The sequence below is a fragment of the Anabrus simplex genome, chromosome 2, assembly GCF_040414725.1.
Source record: "Anabrus simplex isolate iqAnaSimp1 chromosome 2, ASM4041472v1, whole genome shotgun sequence".
Classification (NCBI taxonomy): Eukaryota; Metazoa; Arthropoda; class Insecta; order Orthoptera; family Tettigoniidae; genus Anabrus; species Anabrus simplex.
The window spans coordinates 329,387,925-329,414,773 of NC_090266.1; the positions used below are offsets into that span (position 1 = coordinate 329,387,925).

The 26,849-nt window shown below is 37.8% G+C and overlaps 1 protein-coding gene across 1 annotated transcript in view; it reads left to right on the forward strand.

Moving 5' to 3' along the window:
* The window catches only part of LOC136863533 (NACHT and WD repeat domain-containing protein 2), a 638,416-nt gene that overhangs the window by 510,018 nt on the left and 101,549 nt on the right, over positions 1 to 26,849 (forward strand). Inside the window, exon 23 of the mRNA XM_067139918.2 lies at positions 10,941 to 11,194. Within this exon, the coding sequence (XP_066996019.2) occupies positions 10,941 to 11,194 (254 nt within the window). The remainder of the gene's footprint in view (positions 1 to 10,940; positions 11,195 to 26,849) is intronic.

Consider the following 26,849-nt stretch of genomic DNA (forward strand, 5'->3'; position numbering starts at 1 on the left):
GTTCATTCAAATTCTACTCCACATTAGAATGTTTTCATTTCACCAACAAATTCGTTCAGAAACAATGCTGACTTATTGACAATATAGGATTAATGCCAATACATTTTGTACGAGTGTTTCTCTAGTAACTTTTCTTAAACTCACTCATGCCGGTTTTAGCAGCCATATGGTACTGCCTAACAGTTTACTTTTAAGACATTCCTTTCTACTACATTTAGTTTTAACTACGGCATAAACAGTTTCGTGATCACTAATACCATCTGTTACTTCGGTTTCTCTATAGATCTCATCTGGTTTTACCAGCACCATGTCCTGAAAATTCTTCCCTCTATTAGGTTCCATTACTTTATGAAAGAGATGTCCTTCCCATATTAACTTATTTGCCATTTCTTGGTCATGCTTCCTGTTGTTCGCATTACCTTCCCTATTGACATATGATAAATTGAAATCACTCACTACAATCACATTCCTTTCTATATCGTTTCTCACATAGCTGAATATGTTACCAAATAATTCTGAACCAGCGTCAGCGCTACCCTTTCCAAGTCTGTACACTCAAAATACATCAAGTTGCCTATTATCTTTAGAGATGAGCCTTACACCTAGAATTTCATGTTTGTCATCTTTAACTTTTAAGTAGCTTGCACATTCCCTTTAGCCACAATGAATACTCCCGCTCAGACCATTCGTATTCTATCTCTACGGTACACACTCCAGTAATAGGAGTTTAATCATGGCTGAGAAATGATATACTGGATGCAGAAATTTTCTCATGGAACTGGAGTGTTTATCGTACAGAAAAGATAGTAATCGTACAAGAGGGAGCATGTATTCTGGTGAGAGAAGAATTTGTAAGCTTACATAAAAATTTAAGATGACAAACATGAAATTCTAGGTGTAAGGCTCATCACTAAAGATAATAGGTAACTTGATGTTTTTGGAGTGTGCATACCTGGAATGTGTGGCAGATTTGAAGAGGCCAGGAGGAAAGCACGAAATCTCCGTGCAACACAACCACGCCCTCCTCCAACTATTCTGTGCAATCTATGTGGGTGCTTATTACATGCTGGAATTGGTCCGCTCAATCGCCGAAAGTACATCCACAGACAGAAGTAAATTAATTGGAAGGAAATGAGTTAAAGCCGACGATCCCGGTGCAATCCAACTCCCAATAAAAGTAATAATGTACATTTCATCCATTACCAATTGCACTTATTCATTCTCTATCTTGTTCAAAACATCCTCTACATTGACTGAACCTAAACTCCATCCTAGTTATTTCTTACTGTTATCCACTGTCAAGTTTCTAGTTTTACATCTAGTTACTCTCACTTCCTCCTGTTCTAAAATACTACCTTCCGGTGAACTAATAATTTCTTAGTCCATTTTGTCTTCCGGTCCTTTGCCGTTCTTAGCCCAGAAATCCTTCGAACTCAAAGTTCAACCTCTAGCCGCCGGTGTCTTTCTCCTGTCCTAATTGTTACCTTAGATTTATTTGATGATGCTTGTTGTTTTAAGGGGCCTAACATCGAAGGTCATCGGCCCCGTTAGATTTATTTACAGTCTAAGTTATGATACACGCATCACCTCATAGTATCACCCTATTTCATGGCTGAAACCTGATAAACGATGAGTGTTTCTCATACTGATACAAATATACCGAAAGGCAGACCACTATACATTTGATCCCAGTTTAAGTATTTGTCCTCCTTTCTCAGCAGTAATACCCGCTCTGGTTCTACCTTTCTATTCCCGTTCACCGATCCTCTGTGTATAACAATTCTTTTGTTGTGACGGGTTCCAGACTTCGGAATTCCCTGCTTGTCAGTGTCAGAAAGACCATCTCATTACTTAAATATAAGACTGCTTGCCAATGGACCTGACTAATATGTATGACTAGATGAGTGAATGACTGTGAGTTAGGAAAGTGAAATGTATTATTGTATAGATTATTATTTACTATATATTATGTACTCCTAAGCTTTGCTCACAGTGGCGTATCACTAGAGTGGTTAAGTGTCAGAGAGGGCAGTGAGCCCTAACTCACCACCTACAAAGGCATAATAAATAAATGAACAAACAAATAAAGGATCAAGAAGCAGTAATGATGGGAAACAAGAAATGACTTGTTACTTTAATCAAAGGGTATTTCATACAAGGTGTGCTAAACAGCTAAGCGTATGATAGTCATGGACTGTCAAAAGGAGCCATCTAAAACAATATTTTTGATCCCACTTAAACCTTAAATTAGGGCTCTTTCAAACAAACTCTTTTCTCTCGTTATCCGTCTACAAGAAATTACAGAGAACTGAAGTAACATCCTGAAAAACATAAAATTGAAAATGAAAATCCACAGCCTGTTTCCAGTCATTCAACCCATCTAGCGGCGAGGCTGTCGCATTCGTCTGGGGCAATGATTAATAACTGACAGGTGAAATGAAATGATATTGGAGAGTGTTGCTGGAATGAAAGACGATAGGGAAAACCAGAGTACCCGAAGAAAACCCTGTTCCACCTCTGCTTTGTCCAGCAAAAATCTCACATGAAGTGACCAGGATTTGAACCACGGAATCCAGCGGTGAGAGGCGGGCACACTGCCGCCTTAGTTACAGAGGCTCTAACTTGAAATTATAATACTGAAAACAGGTATAGAATCCAAGGTACCAGACATATGACAAAAAAGTTTCTTTCAACTTTAGACTTGTCTTTACGTGAAAAAGTAATGCACTTCAGAAATGATCATAACTTAGTATTGAGGTACAATCACAGCTCATTCCATTTATCATAAAGTAAATTTAAAAACCAGTATGTGAGAAAAGGGAGTTGAACAGTAGACTTCATTACCGTAAAGCTCTCAAAACAAGAAAACTTCAAAGGAATATGAGTTCATGACCCTTGGAAATCTCCAAAGAGAAAATGGAGAACCCTGCACTTTAAACAAAGGGTATCAGTGCTTCTGAATGTACTGAAGTATTGGACTTCCAACTTAACCATATTTTTCTTAGGACACCATCTCTCTACGAAGGTTGACCATCCAATCGATTATGATAACTCGCAAAACAGCAGCTCGAAATAATTTAACAGGAGTTCGTCCATGCCAGCGGTGTAAGCCTTCAAGGCAGGAATTCCTAGCAGATCATCGTCCTTCGATTTTCCCCTTAATGATGAATTGAAGAGGTTCATATCGTTCACTTCTCGTGGTTTGCCTAATGGAATTGTGTGTTATGAACCTTACGTATGTCATTTCTGAAAGATACATTTTTGGAGGATTATCCCATGAAGTAATAGGGAAGAAAATTCTAACATCCTTCCCTTTATGAATACAGGAAGTGTAACTAAAGATTTCGCACTTCTGCTCACAGGCTGTGGGAATCTCCAAGCGAGTGCTATATGACTGTTGTCAAAATTAGCGTGATAAGAAGTCTTGACAGCTGACGTATCAGTTCACTAGCAACTATTGGACATTTCAAGGTGCGTTGTGAGTTTATTTTTGCTATGGTGAAATATACTACAGAACAGAGAATATTTTTCGTCGAGTGTTATTTGCATAAGAAGAAGAAATCAGTTAATAGTTGTCTTTGAAAATCCCGTAGACAGTTTCCTTGTTCTACAGTGCCATCAAAGCATTACTTGCAACAACAAGTTCACAAGTGGCGGATAACTGATTCCGTTAATAATAAGAGAAGTGAGCGAAGGAGAACGGCTCTCACATAGAAGAGGTTAGTTATGCACACAGGCAAGACTGCAAATCAGTCGACAGAATTTGCTTCTGAGGGTAGCTCAGGAAACTGGTATTTCACATTCATCAGCACGTAACGCGACGCAATTATTACATGTACGATCTTACTGGCCTCATTCAGTCCATAGCATACAGCCTACAGATTTCATTTCAAGAATAAGATTTTGCAATTGACTAATGAATTGTGTCCAAGATTGTATCGTGGATCCAAACCTTTATTTTATTAGTGGTGAAGCATGGTTTAAATTGAGTGGATATGTCAATTCACAGAACAATAGGATCTGCGATAGAGAAAACTCGCACATTTTAGACCCGAGACTTCTGCACGATGTGAATGTGAGTGTATGCTGCGCTATCAGTGGTTGACAAATTATTGGTCTGATATTTTTTCAGGACACGATTACTTCTGACCGTTATGAAAAATATTTTGCTGAACTGACTGAAGAAAAAATGTACATCAATTTCCAGCAGAATGGTGCGACGGTCCATATGGCACGCAGCTCTATGCAACGGTTACAGGAAGTGATCGATGATGATCAGCTCATCAGTAAAACATTATGGCCCTCTCCTTCGCCTCATTTAAGCAACTGCGACTTTTATCTATGGGGAAATCTCAAAGAAGAAATTGACAGGAATAATCCTCGATTGTAGAAGAATTAAAAATCAGAGTTTGGATTACTATATGTTTCATCATTGTCCATGAACTCCCAAGTGTGTTTCGAAATCTCTTTACAAAATATGAAGCTTGCATTTCAGCTCTAAGAGATCACTTTTAATTAATTTATTTATTTATTTATTTATTTATTTATTTATTTATTTATTTATTTATTTATTTATTTATTTATTTATTTATTTATTTATTTATTTATTTATTTATTTATTTATTTATTTATTTATTTATTTATTTGCCATGTGGTTAGGGTCACATGTAGTGGAGGTGTGTGACTTTTACAGTAAGGGAAGCACATATCAAAAGCTAACAATATATATATATATACATATACAGTAAAATAATTATAATAACTCACATTGTCTTGTGCTATTTGAATGTTATTCCATCCGCCACTCCTGCTTGACGAATTCTTCCATGACAAGGCTGTAGAGTTCTTCTTATTCATTCTTTGATGACTTCAATTTTAGTAACGTCTTCTAAATCGACAGTAGAGACAAGTTTGAGAGTATTTGTTGTCTCTGTGTGTTTTTGCAGTAGGTGTTGATTCTCCGAAGTGCCGAAAATGAACGTTCGGCGCTAACACTGTACACTGGGATAGTTTAAATCAACGCACATAACTCAAACAGTTCAGAAAAGGCAGAAGATGACAATCCACTACTTTTTAAATTTAAAAAATTAGAACTCCCATCGTTAAGATACTCATCGGAGGAATAAGCTACGCTGAGCTAGTTTCTAAGACGGGCGAAGTCAAAATGTTGACCGTAACTTTGTTTCAAAGAACAGAATGCTGCTTCAGGAAAACTTTTGTTCGTGTTCTTTTGATTAAATAACTGTAAAAATGTTAATTTCTCGAGTGCTTGGAACAAAACTTCTAGTTGGGTATATATATATTGTCATATATGTCGCATTATATGCGACGGTAGTGTGAATTTATGTCGCAGGTTTTATTTTGACGTTGCCTCTTCCTTGCCAGCCCATAGCTCTCTTGACATTTGGTCCATACTCTTTCAAATTCATTACCTTTTCCTTGAATGATACTTTTTGTTTCGTCTACTTTGGCAATACAGAAAATTACAACCAGTGCTTTCGTTTGAAGAATTTCAAAGTGATAATCGGTTACGCAAAATATCTCGCTGAAAACTTAAAAAATGAAATTGAACTGAAATTCTGAGAGAACACTGCTAAAACTTCGAGCTTCGTGATACGTTTGACTATCCCATTACCCTGGATTATCAAGGATATTCTCGAACAAATGAACTAATTTTTCTTTTTGCTCACGAACTATTACAACAAGTCTTCCGTTGTAATTCCGTCGTGTTGGACAAATTTAGGAAATCGCCTCTTGAGTTGTTTATCTAATGCAGCAGTTCTCTGCGTCGAATTAGAAAAGAAAGAGGACAAGCTACACAGAGTCATGAAGAATATTTTACATTCCTTTATATTAGAAGTTGTCTGTGTAAGGAAAAGTTTCAGTCTGTGAGCGAAACAATGTATGAATGTAGCGTCGGGATGTTTGTCTTTCACTCTTTTCTGTAAGCCACTGAGGTCTCCTGACATCACTGCGGCTCCATCGTAACATTGAGCGACTAGTTTAGAACCACAGTGAACTCGTCCATTATGTGGAACACGTGATCTGCAAGAGCAGGAGCACTGCGATTGGCGCTTACGTCGATAAATCCAAGAAATCGCTCCAGTACTTCTCCATCAGCAGACTTGCACCTAACAACAGTTGAAAGTTGGGAATGGGCAGAAATATCAGTAGTTTCGTCAATAATAATCGCCACGAATGGTGACTGTGATATTTCTTTCTATATTTAGGTCAATAATACACGGGCTACTCCGTCAATTAAATTATTTTGTATTTAATGAGAAAGACCTGTGAACACTCTTGCTTTCTGCAAATGATTTGCCAGTGTCATCTTACTTTCTCAGCAGGGTTATGAGTTCTATGTAAATTCCGCGATTTAAGGAATTTTATCTTCTGCATGCGCTCCGAAAGGAAGTTCTTGTCTTGCAAGATACATTACAACGTCAATCAGTCGTTGGATCACCTCTGTATTCTGTTTTACCAACTCGTTATGTTTTATTGTCCCCAGTTTACGCTGCTGATCGAGTTGCAAATCTATTCTGGTCGTTCCGAAAATTGAAAACACAAGCACAATTACACCTTTTTCTTACAAGTTTTATCACATACAAATACTCTTGAACGGAGTGAGTAGCCAAAGGCATTCCCCTAGGGCGGAGATTCCCGAACCCAAGCGAATAATTACGAAGGGAGCAGAGTGAAGTCATGAAGTCATGGTCGAGTTGCCTGACGAACAGCTTTGATAGCACATCCTTGCGTAGCTCTTGGAGACAGACGTACGTTTGCAACTCTCAACTGCCCATGCATCACTGTTACGTTAAAATAAAGTTAATTATACATTATATAAAACGACACAAAATTTAAAATAAATACTAGCTGCAATAACATGCTTAAATATATTATTACTCTGTGTAATAATCAGAGAACGGATTTATATGTAAATACATATCTCTTTAGGAAGCAAAATTAATTATATTTTGCATTATCTTTATGAATCATGACGCGTGAAGTTGAAAGATGGACTATTCATTTTCCAAATTTGTCCATATTTTGGAGTTTAGCACATATGTTCTATATTCTTCGTCATTAAAACCAATATAGTCCATATTTCGGCTAAAAAGTATTAAATTATATTAAAGTAGCGGTCCTCTCAATAATGGAGAAATAAATTAAAAATCTATATTCGAAAAATTAATATTTTAACTGGTGTGCAGGTCATTATCACGCGTGTCCACGTCTGGGCTGATGAAACACGCTGATAAGCGGTGCGAAGAAAGAGAGAGGTTGAGCCCGGAATTGGTGGAGATCAGCCGGTCAGTACCGTGACTATCTGAATCACACTTACAGCACTGAGAAGCTGCATTACATAACACCGACTGTGTCTGTGCCATAATTTCGTAACTAGGGAAATATCATTAATCGACGGTGTATTAGTGGTTTTAGGATTAGTTAGTAATTCGGGCATTCCCTTTAATTGCTTCATAACTCCATCTAGTTCACTTTTTTAATTTAATTTCGTGTGGCTATTGCTAGCCGAGTGCAGCCCTTGTAGGGCAGACCCTCCGATGAGGGTGGGCGGCATCTGCCATGTGTAGGTAACTGCGTGTTATTGTGGTGGAGGATAGTGTTATGTGTGGTGTGTGAGTTGCAGGAAATCTAGTTCACTACCAGTCATTCACAGTTTGAATTAGCAGTGAGACGGATAATAGTGTTCTTGTACGTTCAGTGTGTGCAGTTGTATACTGATATTCATTGAAGACATTAACGTTGTTACAATATGCCTAAAGTAGCTCAGTCAACCAGTTTAAAATTGAAAAGTTACGTATCAGAATTTAAAGAAGATGGTTTATCAACTGACAGTAAGATATTATTTTGTAATTTGTGTCATTGTACAGTGACATCTAATCAAAGGTTCCTTGTGCAACAACAAGTTTCAACCAGTAAACACCAGGCTAACAAACAACGAGATTCCAAGCAGAGACAGTTGTTTCTGACACAACCAGCAACTTCCAGTGTAACGTTCGAGTTCAACACCGATCTCTGCCGTGCTCTCATCTCTGCTGGCATACCTCTCTTCAAACTGAATAATCAGTGCTTCAGGGAATTCCTCGAGAAACATTAAACGATCCATCGCGGACGAGTCAACGTTCAGTAAAACGTACTGTTCAGCGATATACTGTACGATGAAACTGTTCGGAAGGTAAGGCAAGAGATTAAAGACGGTCCAATTTGGGTTTCCATTGATGAGACAACAGACAAAGGAGGCAGGCTAATTGGCAACGTAATCATTGGTTTTTAAGCGAAGATTATTGTAAACGGATTCTCTTATACTGTGATGTTCTAGAAAAGTGCGATAACAAAACTATAGCAAAACTGTTCAGTGAGGCTCTGAGTATCGTCTGGCCACAGGGCGTTAAGTATAATAAAGTGTTACTTTTTATTAGCGATGCCGCGCCTTATATGATAAAAGCCGGAGAAGCATTAGGCACTGTATATCCTAAGATGACTCATTTAACATGTGTAGCACAAGCCTTTCATAGTGTGGCAGAAGTGGTAAGAGGCAGTTACCCCAAAGTAGATTTATTGATTTCCACAGTGAAAAAAGTTTTTCTCAAAGCCCACAGAAGAATTCATCTTTTGAAAGAAATGTACCCAGGGATTCCATAGCCGCCTAAGCCGATTCTAACTAGGTGGGGGTACGTGGCTGCAAGCGGTTAAACATTATGTTGAATGTATAGACTGTATTAAGAACGTTCTGCATGTCATGGACTCTGAAGATGCAGCCTCAATAGAAGCCGCGAAAACAGTTGTCTGCGATACAAGTGTGAGAAATGACCTATGTTACATTCAGCATAATTTTTCATGCATCACAAAAACACTGAAAAGTCCCCAAAACTCGCATCTCTCACTTTCTGAAAGTTGTGAAATTGTGAATAAAACTGTGGAACAACTAAATCGTGGTACAGGTAAAGTTGAAGACGTAGCAAACATGAAGATGGCCACTGTACTTTCAAAGAACACTGGATGTGAAGAAATGACAAAGGTTGCTGCAATGCTGTGTGGAGATTTAAGTGTAAAATTAACATTGGATTTAACCCCAGCATATATTGTGAAGTTGAATTACCTCTTCCGATGTTTAACGCAGTTTCAGTCAATATAAATCTGTCCTTAGAGATAATAGGAGAAGATTCACTTTTCAGCACTTAAAATAACATTTTGTAATCTATTGTTTTGGTAACAGTGAATAAAAGATTGTGTGTTCTTCAAATATATTAAAATAAGATGTGCAACATTATCATTTAAGAAAATGCTAGGAAAACAACAGATAATGAATCTGCCACCTGGGCGACTGCCCTAAATGCAGATCAGTATTGATTGATAGATGTTGCATGTATTTCTACTTTGTTTAGCTCCTTTGAACTTTGTTATTAAATAGAAATTAATGTTACATGTGTAATTTTAAGTCCATGTATAATTCCATATTTCAATAAAAATAACTAAATATATATGTAAATATTTCAATAATTATTAGTGCATATAAATTCGTTCCCTGGTAATAATTTTTAAGGGAATGACTCATTCCCTTCATTCCATGGAATAACCACCCCTGGACACATGACTGTGAGTTCGCATTCAGGAGATGGTGTGTTCGAATCCTACCATCGGCAGCCCTGAAAATGGTTTTCTGTGGTTTCAATTTTCACACCAGGAAATGATGAAACTGCTTTCTTCCCATTCCTAGCCCTTCACCATCCTTGCGTCGCCAAACACTTTCAATGTTAGTGCGACATTGAGCAAATAGCCAAACAAGTGTTTATTTATTGGTTCTGAGTATGTATATAGCTGGTTAGTTCAGTTTTGTTTAGTGTCTAGAGGCGCAATCGTACCGATTTCTTGAGACGATTATGCCCACTCACCATTGCAGGCACTGCCCTCGCTGTCACCACTTCTCTGCACTGCTATACCTCGGTACTCCACTATAAAGTCTTAAATTATACTCCTTGTACAATGAAATATAATCCCATATTCTCAATTGCGAGGTAACTTGGATTTTCGGGAACAGATCATATCATGACACCGACAAGAGGTTTATTAACCATTTTACAGCCAGTAAGTTGTTTGGTCTTCCTCTAAAAATATTTACAATTTGCTTTATGTCACACTGGCACAGCTAGGTCTCATGGCAATGGAAGGATGGGAGAGGGCTAGGAGTAAGAAAGAATTTTCTGTGGTCTTGATTAGGGTTATTTAAACGTATAACGTACCGTATGGGAACTCTTTGTTTATGAAAGTAGGGCATCTAGTGATTGACAGTAAAGGTAAAAGGAGAATAACCATGACGACTACAGCACTCACAGACTGGTATTGGTACGGAAGTTGTTCTAAGAAAAGGTAATTTTACTTTAAATACCAGTAGCAGAACCATCTTGAACACTGAATCCCATAAAGTCAAGTTAAATACAATGTGAGGGGTAAGCACGTGATAGGCAGACACCATGCTGTTGGCTGAAGTGAAGAGGAAAGATTTGGTTACTATACCACAAGTAGACTTCACTCAGGGTGCCTAAGTGTGGTCTCTAGCATCTAAAATGTTGGATATAAGGCACTATAATTTCTTCTCAAATTTGAAGGTATTTGAAAATATAAATTTATCTTGTCTTCTCGTTTTCATATTTTTGTCATCTCTAGGCTTTCTCACTTCATGTAGCAATCATCTGGACTGTGAGTGACTACTAGATGTCTTACTGCTTGTTGTTTGTTTCATTCTCAAAGATGAAATTACCTCTTATCCAGGTAGTATTAAATTGATTCCAAGAGTACTCATATATTATTTTTTTTATTTTCATCAGAAGGAGGGCATTGGTTGGTAATATCGGCAATCAGAGCATTTTTCAATAAGAATTTTAATGAAAAGCACAATCTTACCGTGGTGCTGCTTGCAGGTGATTACCTCATCAATTGATCGAACAGTTAAAGTGTGGAACATCAACAACATTTTTGAGCAAGTCCATGTTATTGATCGCCATGAACTTCAGATTGACTCCATCAGTTTGTGTCAGAGTGCAGGCCTTGCCGTTACAGTCACCAGAGGCTGTGTGGGTGTGTGGGACCTACAGATAGGTCGGCTCATTGCTCGCCTTGCAGATAGTCCTCTAGGAGCCATCGTCACACATGCACTCATTACACCATGCAGCAGGTAAGTGTCAACACACTAAACATTAGCTGCCTGCCTTCAAACAGCTGGAAACTACACACTAGACAGTTTCCACCTGCCTTTCAACATCTAGGAACTGTACACTAGACAGGTAGTACCCGCACTTGAACATCCAAAAATAGTTCACCAGAAAGTTTCCACCAGACTTTGAACGCCTGGGAACTACATAACAAAGAGTTTATACTTGTGATTATTGAATTTCCATGACCGCATTGTACTTGAAATAAATTTTCAATAAATTAGGTCGCGTTCAGTACATACAGTACATACGGAAGAGATGTTAAGTAGAGCTCGACTGGTAAGAGCATCCGGCGCAAAATCGGAATGTTGTTGGGTTAGATCCCACTGGTGTTCAGTGAGCCATTTTCATTCTGTACTGGCAAGAACATCCGTCGCAAAATCCGATGGTTGTGGGTTTGGATGTCACTGGTGTCCTGTTGGCAATTTTCGTTCTGTATTTAACATCATTTCGGTACATACTGTATGAACACGACCTAATACATTGAAAGTTTATTTAGAGTTTTTACTTGTCTTTGAACAACTGGGAAATGCACATCAGATAGTTTCTGCATGCGTCTAACGGTTTCAACCTGCATTTGAACACTAGAACTGCACATGATTAGTTTATGCCTGCCTTTAAACACTTGGTAATTGCACACTAAACAGATTCTACCTGCCCGTGACCACATAAGAACTGTACTGGGTATTATATACTAGACAGTTGCTACCAGGTTAATTTGATAATGAATACTTTCCTGCAGTTCACTGGCAGCCGAGGACATAGCTCAAACATTTTTTTCAGAATGACTGGCGCTCTAATTTGAAGATGATGAATCCTCAGAGTATTTTATGCCTTGTTGTATTTTCCATCTAGGTATGAGATAGTGAAACAATTTTCATAACTTCTTCTAACTTCCTATCACTCGCCATTTCTATATTATATCCATCGTTTGTATCTTCCGACTCTAACATAACTTAAATAACTAACATAAATTTTCTCTTTTGGTCTATTACATTGTCTTTATTAACCAACATATTCCTCATGTGTCCAAACACATCACAAACCAGTACAGACGAATGTTCACATCAACGTTCCTCAATCAAGAACTAACAATGGTATGATAATACTTTGTACAGGTACTTATGTTCAATTAAAGAGAAATCTCACCAACTCACAAAGCCAGGTCATATAAACATATCATCTGTTTGCTCTCAAAAGCAGTGTTCTTATTACTAAACCTAGAATCTTCAGACAGTAACTTCTCATTTGTCACCAACAGGCCTGTGCACAGTTCCATCAAATGCATACACCAGAAAGATGTTGTGGTTTAAGATGGCGTCAGCGAAGGATGTAAGTGAAGATAGCTTCCGGTTCTCTTGCGAAATAATTTGGAACACGTGTGGTGTAAACAATAAGCGAGTGAAGAATGGTATCCAGTGTGAAAAATGTTTAATTTGGTACCATTTTGAGTGTATAGGTAGTGATGGTTTTGCTAAAAATGGAGATAATTGGACCTGCGGGAGCTGCGGCAAGTGCAATTTGAATAGCGGTAACAAACCTAGGCCTACAACGGTCAATGAATCGCTGGCGTCTCATTCCTTGGAGGATAGAGGTAATGATAATGTACTTGTAATTCTCTCTTTATTGCAACAGGATTTAAAGGCATTAAAAGCGGAGAATGAAATCTTAAAGGAGAAGGTACGCTTACTGGAATCGAAAGTACTGGTAAACACTCAGAACACAGGTAGCTCCATGAATTCAAGCGCATGGTGTCAAGTTGCTTCAGATTCTAGGAGGAAAAGTGTACAGTTAAATAAGGACAACTTTGTAATTGATTCCAAAAGTAGATTTTCAGCCCTGAGGGAAGTAAGCGATACGCAAGGACTTACCCGTTACGAGACGCGGCAAAGTTAGGCCTAAAATCCCGCAGAGTGCACCAGCGAAAGTGTCGAACATTCTTATATTTGGTGATAGAAGGAAATGAATAATGAAGATATTGCAGCATCGGCCGTCATCTATCCTCGGCCCCAATCAAGAAGGTACTGGAAAACTTGGAGCAGGCAGCAAGAAATCTCGGAAGTCGTGATGCAGTAGCCTACTGATCATCGGAGGGACGAACGACGTAGCTCACAACGACGCTAAGAACGTCATTTCTCAACTTAAATGTACACTAACTAGGTAAGCTGACTTACACTAACATCTTTGTAGTGAACGTGCCCCACAGGCATGATATGATTAGAGACTCGTGTGTGAACATTGAAGTGGACAAAGTTAATTCAGATATGGTTAAAATTTGTAAACATTTTCGTAATACTCTGGTAATTGAATGCAGCAGCTTCTAGAGACATTAGTACACAAAACATGACCTTCATCTAAACAAATCAGGTAAACGAAAGATTGCAAATATCGTTCTAAATTTTATTAATCATAAGATATGTACTGTAAAAAAGGCAACTCCTTTGAGTTTTAGTACTGACCAGGAAAACTAGTAGAAAGAGCCAGCTGTATTTCAAGCTGGCTCATTCAACTAGAAAATGAAACTCAGGAAAGTAAGGAACTTCAAGTTACCCGATTGCAACAGTCAAGTTTTAGAGAGGAAGGGGGTCTGAGACTGCTCTTGGTAAACTGTCAGAGTGTAGTAAATAAGCAATTAAAATTCGGTACATTGATGGAATCTTAGGAGACTGACGTGGTGATAGGAGTGGAATCGTGGTTGAGAGAAGGGGTGAGAAATAGAGAAGTTATTCCAGAAGGGTATACAGTCTACCGTAGAGATTGAGGAGATAAAAAGGGAGGGGGTGTTTATTCTGGTGAAGGAAACTTATTGTTCACATGAATGGTTTACCGATGAAAGGGATGAAATATTAGGGATAAAATTAGTTTGTGATAATATGAAGGAGGTGGGAATTATAGGAACATATAGGCCTGGAAGTGAGGAAAGAGACATGGAAATATTTGAGAAAATAACAGATTATACTCATAAAAACAATAATAATGATATGGTAATAATTGGGGGAGAACTAAACTTGCCCGAAGTTGAATGGAATAGAGCTGCCAGTGAAGCCCATGACAGAAACTGGTAAATAAATTAATTTGGGAGGGAGGATTTACACAAGTAGTACAAGAACCGACTCGTCTCAATAACTTGCTAGATGTATTTTGGTTAAACCATGGTACATTGTTGATAAAGCTGAGGTAATTAAAGGAATGGGTGACCAGGAGGCTGAAATAATGGATGTAGGACTGGTACCAAAAAATGCATAATAAGAGGGTCACACAAGACAAGAAATTGTACAGAAAAACTAAAGTTGATGAATTTGGGACTTACCTTAAATCACAATTCAGTTGTTGAACAATTGAAGGGAGTAATGTGGATACACTTGTGCTAAATTTAAAGGAATCATTTAGGAAGGAGAGAAGAGATTTGTACCTGTTAAGAAGTGTAAAATGACCTCAGACCCTGTTTATTATACAAGGTAAATAAGAAAAAAGAAAATGTAGAATAGTAAACAGGAAAATCAAAGAGGGTAGGGAGGGTAGAGAAACTAGAAAACAGCTAACAAGGGAACTGAATAGACTGAAAAATGAAGCAAAAGAGAATTATATGAATGGCATACTTCAAGAGGGTAATGACCACAAAGGGATATGGAAAAAGCTGTATCCATATATTAGGAATCAAAAAGGAAAAGGAATCGAAATACCTACAATGGTGGGAGAACGGGGTGAAAACTATTTAACAGATACTGAGAAAGCAAATCTATTTACTATGGAATTCAGAGATTCAGTAGAAGATTGTCAGGAGTTGGAAACCAAAACAGAAGATATTTTCAGAGAAATCCAACTGCTTCAGCAAGGAAAAGCCGTAGGAAGTGATCATATTACTGGGGAGGTATTAAAGACAATGGGGTGGTACATGGTGCCTTATTTAAAATTTCTCTTTGACTATGTCATAAATAATAATGTAATACCAAATGAATGGAAGGAATCTATAATAACACCAATTTATAAAGAAAGGGTGATAAAAGGAAACCGGAGAACTACAGACCAATCAGCCTGACCTGTATAGTTTGTAAAATACTGGAGAGTTTAATAGCAAAGTATATCAGAGGGATATGTGATGATAAAAATTTGTTCATGAGGAGCCAGTGTGGATTTAGAAAGAAATTTTCTTGTGAAGCACAACTGATGGGATTTCAGCAGAACATATCAGATCAGTTGGATTCAGGAGGCCAGTTAGATTGCATAGCCATAGATCTTTCCAAAGCCTTTGATAGAGTGGTACATGGAAAATTATTAAGGAAATTGGAGGGAGTAGGATTGGACACAAGGGTTATACGTTGGATAAGAACATTTCTAAATTCAAGGGTTCAGAAAGTCAAAGTAGGAAATAATATATCACAGGAAAAGAAAGTTTGGAAGGGAATTGCACAGGGTAGTATAATCGGTCCGTTACTTTTCTTAATATACGCAAATGATTTAGGGGACAATATAACATCAAAAATAAGATTGTATGCAGATGTCATAATTGTTTATAGGGAAATAAATAACATTGAGGATTGTTCAGAATTACATAAGGACCTTGACGGTATCCAACATTGGGTTGAAGAAAATAAAATGAAGTTTAATGGAGGCAAATCAACTGTTACAACATTTACAAACAGGAGCTTTAAAACTGAATTTGAATATACTTTGGATGAGGTAGTTATCCCAAAAGATGGCAAGTGCAAATTTTTAGGTGTGAGATTTGAAAGTAATTTGCACTGGGGGGGTCATGTTGATGACATTGTTGGGAAATCATACAGATCGTTACATGTCATAATGAGGCTACTTAAAGGATGCAACAAAGAATTAAAGGAGAAAAGTTACTTAAGTAAGGTTCGTCCATTATGGGAATATGCAAACAGTGCTTGGAATCCTCACCAAGAATACCTAATAAAAGAAATAGATAGTGTGCAGAGGAAAGCAGCAAGATTTGTAACGGTGGACTTTAGGAGAAAAAGTAGTGTACCGGTATCAGAAAAGTTAGAGGAACTTGGGTGGGAAACTTTAAGTAAGAAAAGGGAGAAAAATAGACTTATATGATTATATAGAGCCTAAACAGGAGAAGAAGTGTGGGGAGAAATCCGTGAGAGGCTTCAGTTGGAAAATAATTATATCGGCAGGACTGACAACAAGTATATAATTAGAAGGAATTTTAGCAGAAGCATCTGGGATAAACTTACATTCATTGGGAAGGCGTGAAGGAGTAGAACAGTTTTCAGGGGTAGTGTTTGACCCTTTTCCAAAATCTGTACAGATATTCAAGAAGAGAATAAACAGGTACAGAGAAAATAAATGAAATGTTAGAAGGCATTCGACCAGTGCAGGTTATCGTAAATAAAAAATGTGTGTCAATAAATGAATTCCATCCCCTGGTCTATGGAGTCTGGTCACCCGAAGTAGGGGAGTGCCTGTAAGGGTGAAGTACAGTGGGGATTTCGAGGGCCCTGGGGCCGCTACGGTAGCTGTGAAGGCCCTTCAGGAACTCTGAAAGGCGGTGGCAAAAATGGCTCTGGTTAAGACGCAGCAGGTCGTTATGCTACATAGGTTCCAAAATGGGTAAAAAATAAATAAGTTAATAAATGCAATAAAAATTTTAATCTTACACCAGTTGTATAGTATTATTTGAATAATTTCACACACTGTTTATGAGTTGACTATGTAAGTACGTACAGGAGATATTATAAGTAGAATTTTGTAAACAATATAAATTTATTAAGGATGAGCTGTGTGTTTAATAGATTAAAAGTTAGTGTAAATTGTATAATATTTTATTGTAGGAAAATTTTCTTCTTATCTTGTTAATTTAAAATTTTGTGCTTGAAAATGTTATATTTTAGTGTACCATTTGCAAATAAAGAGATTTTGATTTGATTTTATCTCTAAAGTCTAAATTCTAATATTTAACTGAACAACGTCTTTGTAGTAAGTGTCAATAACCAAGTCATTTATTTTGTATGATCGGTGAATTTTCAGATATAGAAACGGCTGTTTATGACTCGTCATAAAAATTGCCTGCAAACCAATTACAAACAATGGTCAGCAAATCCTCTGTTCTCAAAACTGAATGAAATACGTTTGTATCTGGTTCTTGCTTCTGAAGAGTCGTAGTTTATTAGCTTAACAATATTGGTTAAATATTTATAATAGGTTCGTATTGTTTGGTGTTATCATTAAAGTCACACATACGTATACTATCAGCCTAGTCAATACTTACATTTAACATATAATTTTAAGTATTCATAGCAAATACTGTAACTTCCCAGGATAAAAGTGCAGTGTGTAAATGTTTGTTTCAATACCCAAGTATCATGATTTTGTAAAACATGCATGATTTAAATATTAGTATGAACGACGAAAATGCAATAATGCAAGAAATCAAGAGGGCAGAAAAGAATACAGGCGATTAAAGAATGAAGTGGATAGAAAGTGCAGGACAGCTAAGGAATAATGGCTGAAGGAGAAGTGCAAGGATGTTGAAGGTTGTATGGTCGTAGGAAAGTTAGATGATACATACAGGAAAATAAAGGAAACCTTTAGAAGAAGAAAAATTACGTGTATGAATATTAGGAGTTCGGATGGAGAAGCACTCCTAGGGTAAAAAGACAAAGCGGAAAGATGGCAGGAACATATCCAGCAATTGTATCAGGTTAAAGACGTGGATGATATGGTTCAATCAATCAATCAATCAATCAATCAATCAATCAATCAATCAATCAATCAATCAATCAATCGATCGATCAATCAATCAATAAATCATTCAATCAATCAATCAGTCAATCAATACTGATCTGCATTTAGGGCAGTCGCCCAGGTGGCAGATTCCCTATCTGTGGTATTCCTAGCCTTCTCTTAAATGATTTCAATGACATTGGAAAGTTATTGAACATCTCCCTTGGTAATTTATTCCAATCCCTAACTCCCCTTCCTATAAATGAATAGTTGCCACAATTTGTCCCCACGTATTCCAACTTTATATTCATATCGTGATCTTTCCTACTTTTAACGACGCCACTCAAACTTATTCGTCTACTAATGTCATTCCACGCCATTTCTCCGCTGACAGCTCTGAACATACCACTCAGTCGAGCAGCTCGTCTCCTTTTCCCCAGTTCTTCCCAGCCCAAACTTTGCAATATTTTTGTAACGCTACTCTTTTTTTGGAAATCACCCAGAACAAATCGAGCTGTTTTTCTTCGGGTTTTTTCCAGTTCTTGAATCAAGTTATCCTGGTGACGGCCCCATGCACTGGAACCATACTCTAGTTGGGGTCTTACCACAGACTTATAAGCCCTCTCCTTTATATCCTTATTATAACCCCCAAACACCTCATATCCATGTGCAGGGATCTGTACCCTTTATATACATTCCCATTTATGTCATTACCCCAATGAAGATCTTTCCTTATATTAACGCCCAGATACTTACAATGATCCCCAAAAGGAACTTTCACCCCATCAAGGCAGTAATTAAAACTCAGAGGATTGTTCCTATTTGTGAAAAACACAACCTGACTTTTAACCCCTTTTATCATCATACCATTGCCTACTGTCCATCTCACAACATTATCGATGTCATTTTGCAGTTGCTCACAATATTGTAACTTGTTTCTTACTCTATACAGAATAACATCATCCGCAAAAAGCCTTACCTCTGATTCCACTTGTTTACTCATATAATTTATATACATAAGAAAATATAAAGGTCCAATAATACTGCCTTGAGGAATTCCCCTCTTAATTATTACAGGGTAAGATAAAGCTTTGCCTATTCTAATTTTCTGAGATCTATTTTCTAGAAATATAGCAACCCATTCAGTCTCTCTTTTGACTAGTCCAATTGCACTCATTTTTGCCAGTAATCTCCCATGATCCACCCTATCAAATGCTTTAGACAGATCAATCGCGATACAGACCATTTCACCTCCTGAATCCAAGATATCTGCTATATCTTGCTGGAATCCTACGAGTTGAGCTTCAGTGGAATAACCTTTCCTAAAACCGAACTGCCTTCTATCGAACCAGTTATTAATTTCGCAAACATGTCTAATATAATCAGAAAGAATGCCTTCCCAAAGGTTACATGCAGCGCATGTCAAACATACTGGCCTGTAATTTTCAGCTTTATGTCTATCACCATTTCCTTTATACATAGGGGCTGCTATAGCAACTCTCCATTCATTTGGTATAGCTCCTTCAAGCAAAACTTAATCATATAAGTACTTCAGATATGGTACTATATCCCAACCTATTGCCTTTAGCATATCCCCAGAAATCTTATCAATTCCAGCCGCTTTTCGATTTTTCAAATTTTGTATCTTATTGTAAATGTCATTGTTATCATATGTAAAATTTAATACTTCCTTAGCATTAGTCTCCTCCTATATCTGGACATTATCCTTGTAACCAACAATCTTTACATACTGCTGAGTGAATACTTCTGCCTTTTGAAGATCCTTACATACACACTCCCTTTGTTCATTAATTACTACTGGAATGTCCTTCTTGGAACTTGTTTCTGCCATAAAATACCTATACATATCATTCCATCTTCCACTAAAATTTGTATGACTGCCAATTATGCTTGCCATCATGTTATCCTTAGCTGACTTCTTTGCTAGATTCAGTTTCCTAGTATGTTCCCTCAATTTCTCCTTATTTCCACAGCCGTTTCTAACGCTATTTCTTTCCAATCTGCACCTCCTTCTTAGTCTCTTTATTTCTCTATTATAATAAGGTGGGTCTTTACCATTCCTTACCACCTTTAAAGGTACAAACTAGTTTTCACATTCCTCAACAATTTCTTTAAACCCATCCCTGAGTCTGTTTATATTCTTATTTACCGTTTTCCACCGATCATAGTTACTTTTTAGAAACTGCCTCATGCCTGCTTTATCAGCCATATGGTACTGCCTAATAGTCCTACTTTTAAGACCTTCCTTTCTATCACATTTATTTTTAACTACGACAAAACCAGCTTCATGATCACTAATACCATCTATTACTTCAGTTTCTCTATAGAGCTCATCTGGTTTTATCAGCACCACCTCCAGGATATTTTTCCCTCTAGTTGTCTCCGTCACTTTCTGAATCCGCTGTCCTTACCATATTAGCTTATTTGCCATTTGTTGGTCATGCTTCCCGTCGTTCGCATTTCCTTCCCAATTGAGATTTGGTAAATTCTATCTTTATTTAGTGTTTGTTACAAATTTCGGTTCTTTATTCCTTGATTAACTAAGTTCCCAAAATCTCTCGTTGTGAAGGTTTTCTATAGATTGTTAATTATTTTATACTCGAAATCAGCCGAGGTGTTCCGACATTTTACGAGCCATGGTGAGTGCTCACGGCTTGAAGGGTGAGATAATCTCGCAATAAAACATGACTGCACCAATAGTTATTTGTAGCTGCAATATTTGTCACCAACATTTGTCATGGTAGAATTATGGGTTCAGTATCAACTTTAGGAAATGGCGATGTATTCATGAGTAAATTTGTTGGGATTACGTCCTCATCTTACAGGAGAATAATTCAGTAGAACAGGGACTCTCAATGTTTGAGAAGCATTTTCCTTACTAATAACTTCATCAGGTCACCTAATTTTACTTTGCCAACCTCTGTAGCATTAACTGAAAATTTATTTTTATTCTTTTCTTCAATTGAAGCACGCCACTGAGCAACGCTGTATGTCACTTTTATCAAAATGTACGGGAACAAAGAAAAATGTATCTTCATCGCATATGTATTCAGTTTTGATTTGAAGACAATTAAATGTAATTATTGGTATATAACAAATCATGCTCAACTACCAGATGCCATAATGTTGGTCCAATGGCTGTGAAACACCTCTTGGAAATTTCAGTATAGTGGAAAAGTGCTACATACTACTGCCCATACAGCGTTGTTCTATAGCAAACACAATATACGTGAAAATAATATCAGAAATCATTTTCTAATATGCTTCATTGCCCAGAAAATACATTTATTACATGAACATAATACACATTGCACTATATTTATTGGTTTGTGTTAAATATATACGGTATAATTAATTCACATTACTTTGAAAATAATTGAAAATATCATCATACTTCACACAGAGAGTCTAACAAAGTGAAAAAATAAGATAGATGTGAACTATTAAACCATTAAACTGTCAAAAAAATACTCCAGCAGTACTACTCTTCAGAGAGGAGACTTTTGTAAAACTTCCTGTATTCTGTGGTCAGATACTTGCACTTGTCTAATAAACTTCTTCTTCTTCTTTATCTGTTTACCCTCCAGGGTCGGTTTTTCCCTCGGACTCAGCGAGTGATCCCACCTCTATCGCCTCAAGGGCAGTGTCCTGGAGCTTCAGACTCTGGGTCGGGGGATACAACTGTGGAGGATGACCTGCTATGCTGAACAGGGGCCTTGCGGGGGGATGGGAAGTTTGGAATGGATAGACAAGGAAGAGGGAAGGAAGCGGCCGTGGCCTTAAGTCAGGTACCATCCCGGCATTTGCCTGGATTAGAAGTGGGAAACCACTTCCAGGATGGCTGAGGTGGGAATCGAACCCACCGCTACTCAATTGACCTCCCAAGGCTGAGTGGACCCCGTTACAGCCCTCGTACCACTTTTCAAATTTCGTGGCAGAGCCAGGAATCGAACCCGGGCCTCCGGGGTTGGCAGCTAATTACACTAACCACTATTCCACGTCCAGTAAATATTTTTTTTTATTTTATTTGCTGATGGGAAGTGGACTTACATACAAGGCAGGAAGATTCTGTGGCAGAGAAGCTGCTGTTCATTGATGTAAGCGTATCTTACCCGTGGTATTTACGAGCACTCAATGCAGATGGATCATCACTGGACAATTTTAATCACATTACCTTCGTTATTTTTAGGCCACAGTCTCTGTTTATGGATGCTTTGACCGAACTTAAATCTTTAAAATCTCTTTGTTGGAGTTCAGTCACTGTGAATGATTTGTTCAGAGGTCATTCCCCCAACACGTATTCTACCCCATAGGAACCAACATATGAGAAACCATACAGTGCTGTTCCACTTACATGGTTTGGAGGCTGTTTACCAGGGTTATTCCTCCCACATCAACTTATATATGCCTTCCCCTGATCCCTCAATATTTTGTGCTTAGGGCCTGCACTACGACGGTCAGATAGAAGTGCGGTTTACATTTATGTGGCAGTTAGCACATTTACCTGGAGGTTCGGTTGAAAACGCATACTACTACTCCCGTTTATGTGCAATCTGGGACAATATTCTCTAGTTTAGCTATGTCGAAGTTGGAGAGGCAGTTAACGTTCTTATCTGGGCCTTTGCTCCTATCGGGGACGCTTTTGTAAGAATCAAGATGGCTGTACATCGTGATGAATCTACATCTACATCATGCTATACGAAAAATAAGTTTTCAAAATATAATCTATGTATATATTTACAAAATATATCAGGCTTTATGTTCAGCTATCACTTTTTTTTAATTCCCAAATTAGCAAGTTGTTGCCACTGACGATATGACTTGCACGTAGGGACGTCGACGATAAGCTTCCTAGGTAGCCATGGTCGTTACGGCTTCGTTGTGTGAAACTAGGATGCCGTTATTTATCGGTTCGAGTCCCAATAGTCCAATTTTCTTTAGGTTATAAATGTTAGTCGGCAGGGTACTAAAGGTGATAGTACACATTTCCTCATAAATAGAGTGCGTTCCGAAAAGCTTGGTTATTATTCCAATTCTCTCCGCGCCGCTCATATGGATTAAGGGTATACGACGTTTTTCATTGTGATTTGTCCGTCGAATGAGGACATTAAGGAGGTTACCTTTATTTGACTTCATAACAACTTACTGTCCACCTCTGTGGTGTAGTGGTTAGCGTGATTAGCTGCCACCCCCGGAGGCCTGGGTTCGATTCCCGGCTCTTCTACGAAATTTTAAAAGTGGTACGAAGGCTGGAACGGGGTACACTCAGCCTCGGGAGGTCAACTGAGTAGTGGTGGGTTCGATTCACACCTCAGGCATCCTGGAAGTGGTTTTCCGTGGTTTCCCACTTATCTTCCAGGCAAATGCCGGAATGGTACCTAACTTAAGGCCACGCCGCTTCCTGCCTTGCCTGTCCCATCCAATCTTCTCATCCGTCCACAAGGTCCCTGTTCAGCATAGCAGGTGAGGCCGCCTGGGCGAGGTACTGGTCATTCTCCCCAGTTGTATCCCCCGACCCGAAGTCTCACGCTCCAGGACACTGCCCTTGAGGTGGTAGAGGTGGGATCCCTCGCAGAGTCCGAGGGGAAAACCGACCCTGGAGGGTAAACAGATTAAGAAGAAGAAGAAGAAGAACGTAATACCAAATATTTACACTGAAGTGAGATAAATGCTTGCCGGTTACTATTCTACCATTGTCGTGAAAAAATAAACTAATTACCCACTAAATTAACAACGTTAAATTGAATAACTAATAGTACAATGAATGATCCTCCGCCACATACGGTGACATTGATTACGAATAAAAACTTTACTTTCGCCGTAATGCGCATCCTCGTAATTAGTATTACACAAAGAACAAAATTATATCGTGTGGCAGGAATTATCTGATACGATACATAACCTGAATCTTACCGTTTGAGTCCAGGTAACATTTGCAGTCATTTTCTTTTCTACAACAATTTCTGAGTTTCGTTACACATTTAATTGATTCCAACATTTCTTCGTATGTTCAGATTTCAGTCTTAATTCTTTTCTTGACCTGAACTTCTATATATATATTTTCTTTCTTTGCTATTTTGCTTTGCGTCGCACCGACACAGATAGGCCTTATGGCGACGATGGGATAGGAAAGGCCTAGGAATGGAAGGAAGCGACCGTGGCCTTAATTAAAGTACAGCCCCAGTATTTGCCTGGTGTGAAAATGGGAAACCACGTAAAACCACCTTCAGGGCTGCCGACAGTGGGATTCGAACCTACTATCTCCCGGATGCAAGCTCACAGCCTCGTGTCCTTGACCGCACGGCCAACTCGCCCGGTACTTCTATATTATAGCCTAACAAGAGTCTAACATTGGACTCGGACTCTAGTAATGCACTGTCAGAAGTAATAGCGTTAAACAAACGAAAGAACCAGGGAACAGATATATCACCGCGCAAAATTTCACTATATTATAGTAACCTTATTGCCAACTCTATAAAAATGTTACTGCAACATCCGCGTAACAGTACCGTAGTTAAAATTCGTTGGTAATACGCAAGAAAATATTTAACTTCTAGTTTGCAAAACTGCAGCCTACGTATCTGGCTGCTTACCTGACAGTCGTAGTACAGGCCCTTTTAGTCTCATTCCACTCACTTTACGTTTCCTTGATCTGTTCAGTAGATTTACACTACACAGCATCTTTCGCGCTCGCGATGTTGTTGACTCCACTGCGCCATTCAGCGTTATTCCACTTGGCGCCAACCTTATAGACTCGCAATGAGGTGCTTGTAAATAACATCCTACCTTATTTTATGAATCAGTGCGTGCAGAATGCTTTATACATCAACTCAACTTGACCTAATCTTCCAAACATGAATTGGGTCATTTTGTGGAATTTTGTATATTTCAAATTCTAACAATTCCCAAAAGTCTCCTACTAATCCAGGGCTCTTCCCGTTGCCCTCGTTGATTGGTGCATGTGCATTTATGCGTGTGTACCTCTTGTTTCCACACTTGAGAGTCATTATCGACAGTCATTCTGAAATTCAAAACTACCTTAAAAAATGTTCCACCAAATCAAAACTCGTAATGTACTGAACTAGTTTTATTACACTAGAGGACCAATTTCAACTCGTCATGGAATCATCCTCAGGTCAAATATTGAAATCAAGGACCATTATACAATTAAATACATTTAAATGGAAGTTAAAATGAAATATCGTATGTTACATAATATCAAACCGTCGAGGGTTTTGGAAAATTATTCTTCAATGTCCCGTTATTTACATTTATAAAAGTGTCTCTGATTTAAAACTCATATTGAAAGTAACTAATGTTACCAATAAATAAGTTATACTGCGGTATGACTGAAATTATTTCTTGTATAACTTTAACACAGCTGTGAACTGTGGTTATATTTGTCGTTTCTGGTATATATTATACGAATGTCAAATGGACCTTGTTTACAAAGTTCTATCTAATCTTATCAATATATTGGTTTTTTGGAAAGGAACATCCTTTAAGGTGATTATTGCTGTTATTATGACATTATGCATTGAGAACCAGTAAGTTTGTGGTGTTGAAAATATGTAAATGTTCACTTCCTTGCCCGTGTTGCCTTACTGCTCAGCTGGTTAGGTCAGCAAACACTTCCCGACCACAATCAATCAATCAATCAATCAATCAATCAATCAATCAATCAATCAATCAATCAATCAATCAATCAATCAATCAATCAATCAATCAATCAATATAATATAATATAATAGACATCAAACATCATAAGCTTACTGGTTCTCTGTGCATAACATCATAATAACAAGCAATAATCATGTTAAAGGATGTTCCTTTCCAAAACACCAATATATTGCTAAGATTAGATAGAACTTTGTAAACAAGGGCCACTTCACATTAGTTTAATGTATACTTGAAAATACAAATATATCCACAGTTGAATGTTTACATTCTGTATTGAACAAGGTGGATTAAATCCTATTTTTTAAACTATGCCCACAGTTCGCAGTAGTGTTAAGAGCTCTACAAGAAAGAATTTCAGTCATACTGCAGCATAACTTATTTATATGTAACATAAGTTACTTTTAATATGAGTTTTTTTTAAATCAGAGACACTTTTATAAATGTAAATAGCAGGACATTAAGGAATAATTTTCCAGAACCCTCGATGATTTCATATTATGTAACATATGATATTTCATTATCATTTTTATCTGTGTGTATGTAATTGAATAATGGTTCTTGACTTTAATATTTGACCTGAAGATGTCTCCATGATGAGTTGAAACTGGTTCTCTAGAGTAATAAAACTAGTTCAGTATATAACAAGTATAGATCTTCAGTTTACATATGCACCCTGCAGGTCATCCACCCACTATCCTTACTGAACTCCCATACTTGTTTATTTCTCCTGGATTGTAAACTCGGAAACACAGGGGGCCACTAGAAGCTAACATTCCTTCATCAAGGGCAAATTTCTGATTTGGACTGTACAAAACTGAAAATGTGATTGCTGAGCCTTTTGAAAATCGGCCTAACTTTGTATACAGGATCCTCCTTGTAATGACTGCTGCTGCTTAAGTGCAAGAACGACAAAAAGTTTTTGAACCGGGTTCGTGCCATGGATTTCAAATAAATCGGCGATATAGGAATAGTATCCTCTGCCTAATACGTTTTCAAATGTGGTTTCTAAATTATTTCTGTTACAAATATTAGTCCTGAAAACTCCTTAATCTCATTTACATCGACCAGTTTCCACGTCTGAAAAAGAGAATATTTAGTGAAGGTACGCGGCGCTGCACTAATAACTTCTTCCACATAAAGGTTTTTCCGATGGCATATGTATTCGACGAAATCATCATTTACAAATCAATTGACAAAGGGCATAATTTCGTTGCTATTTTTGAT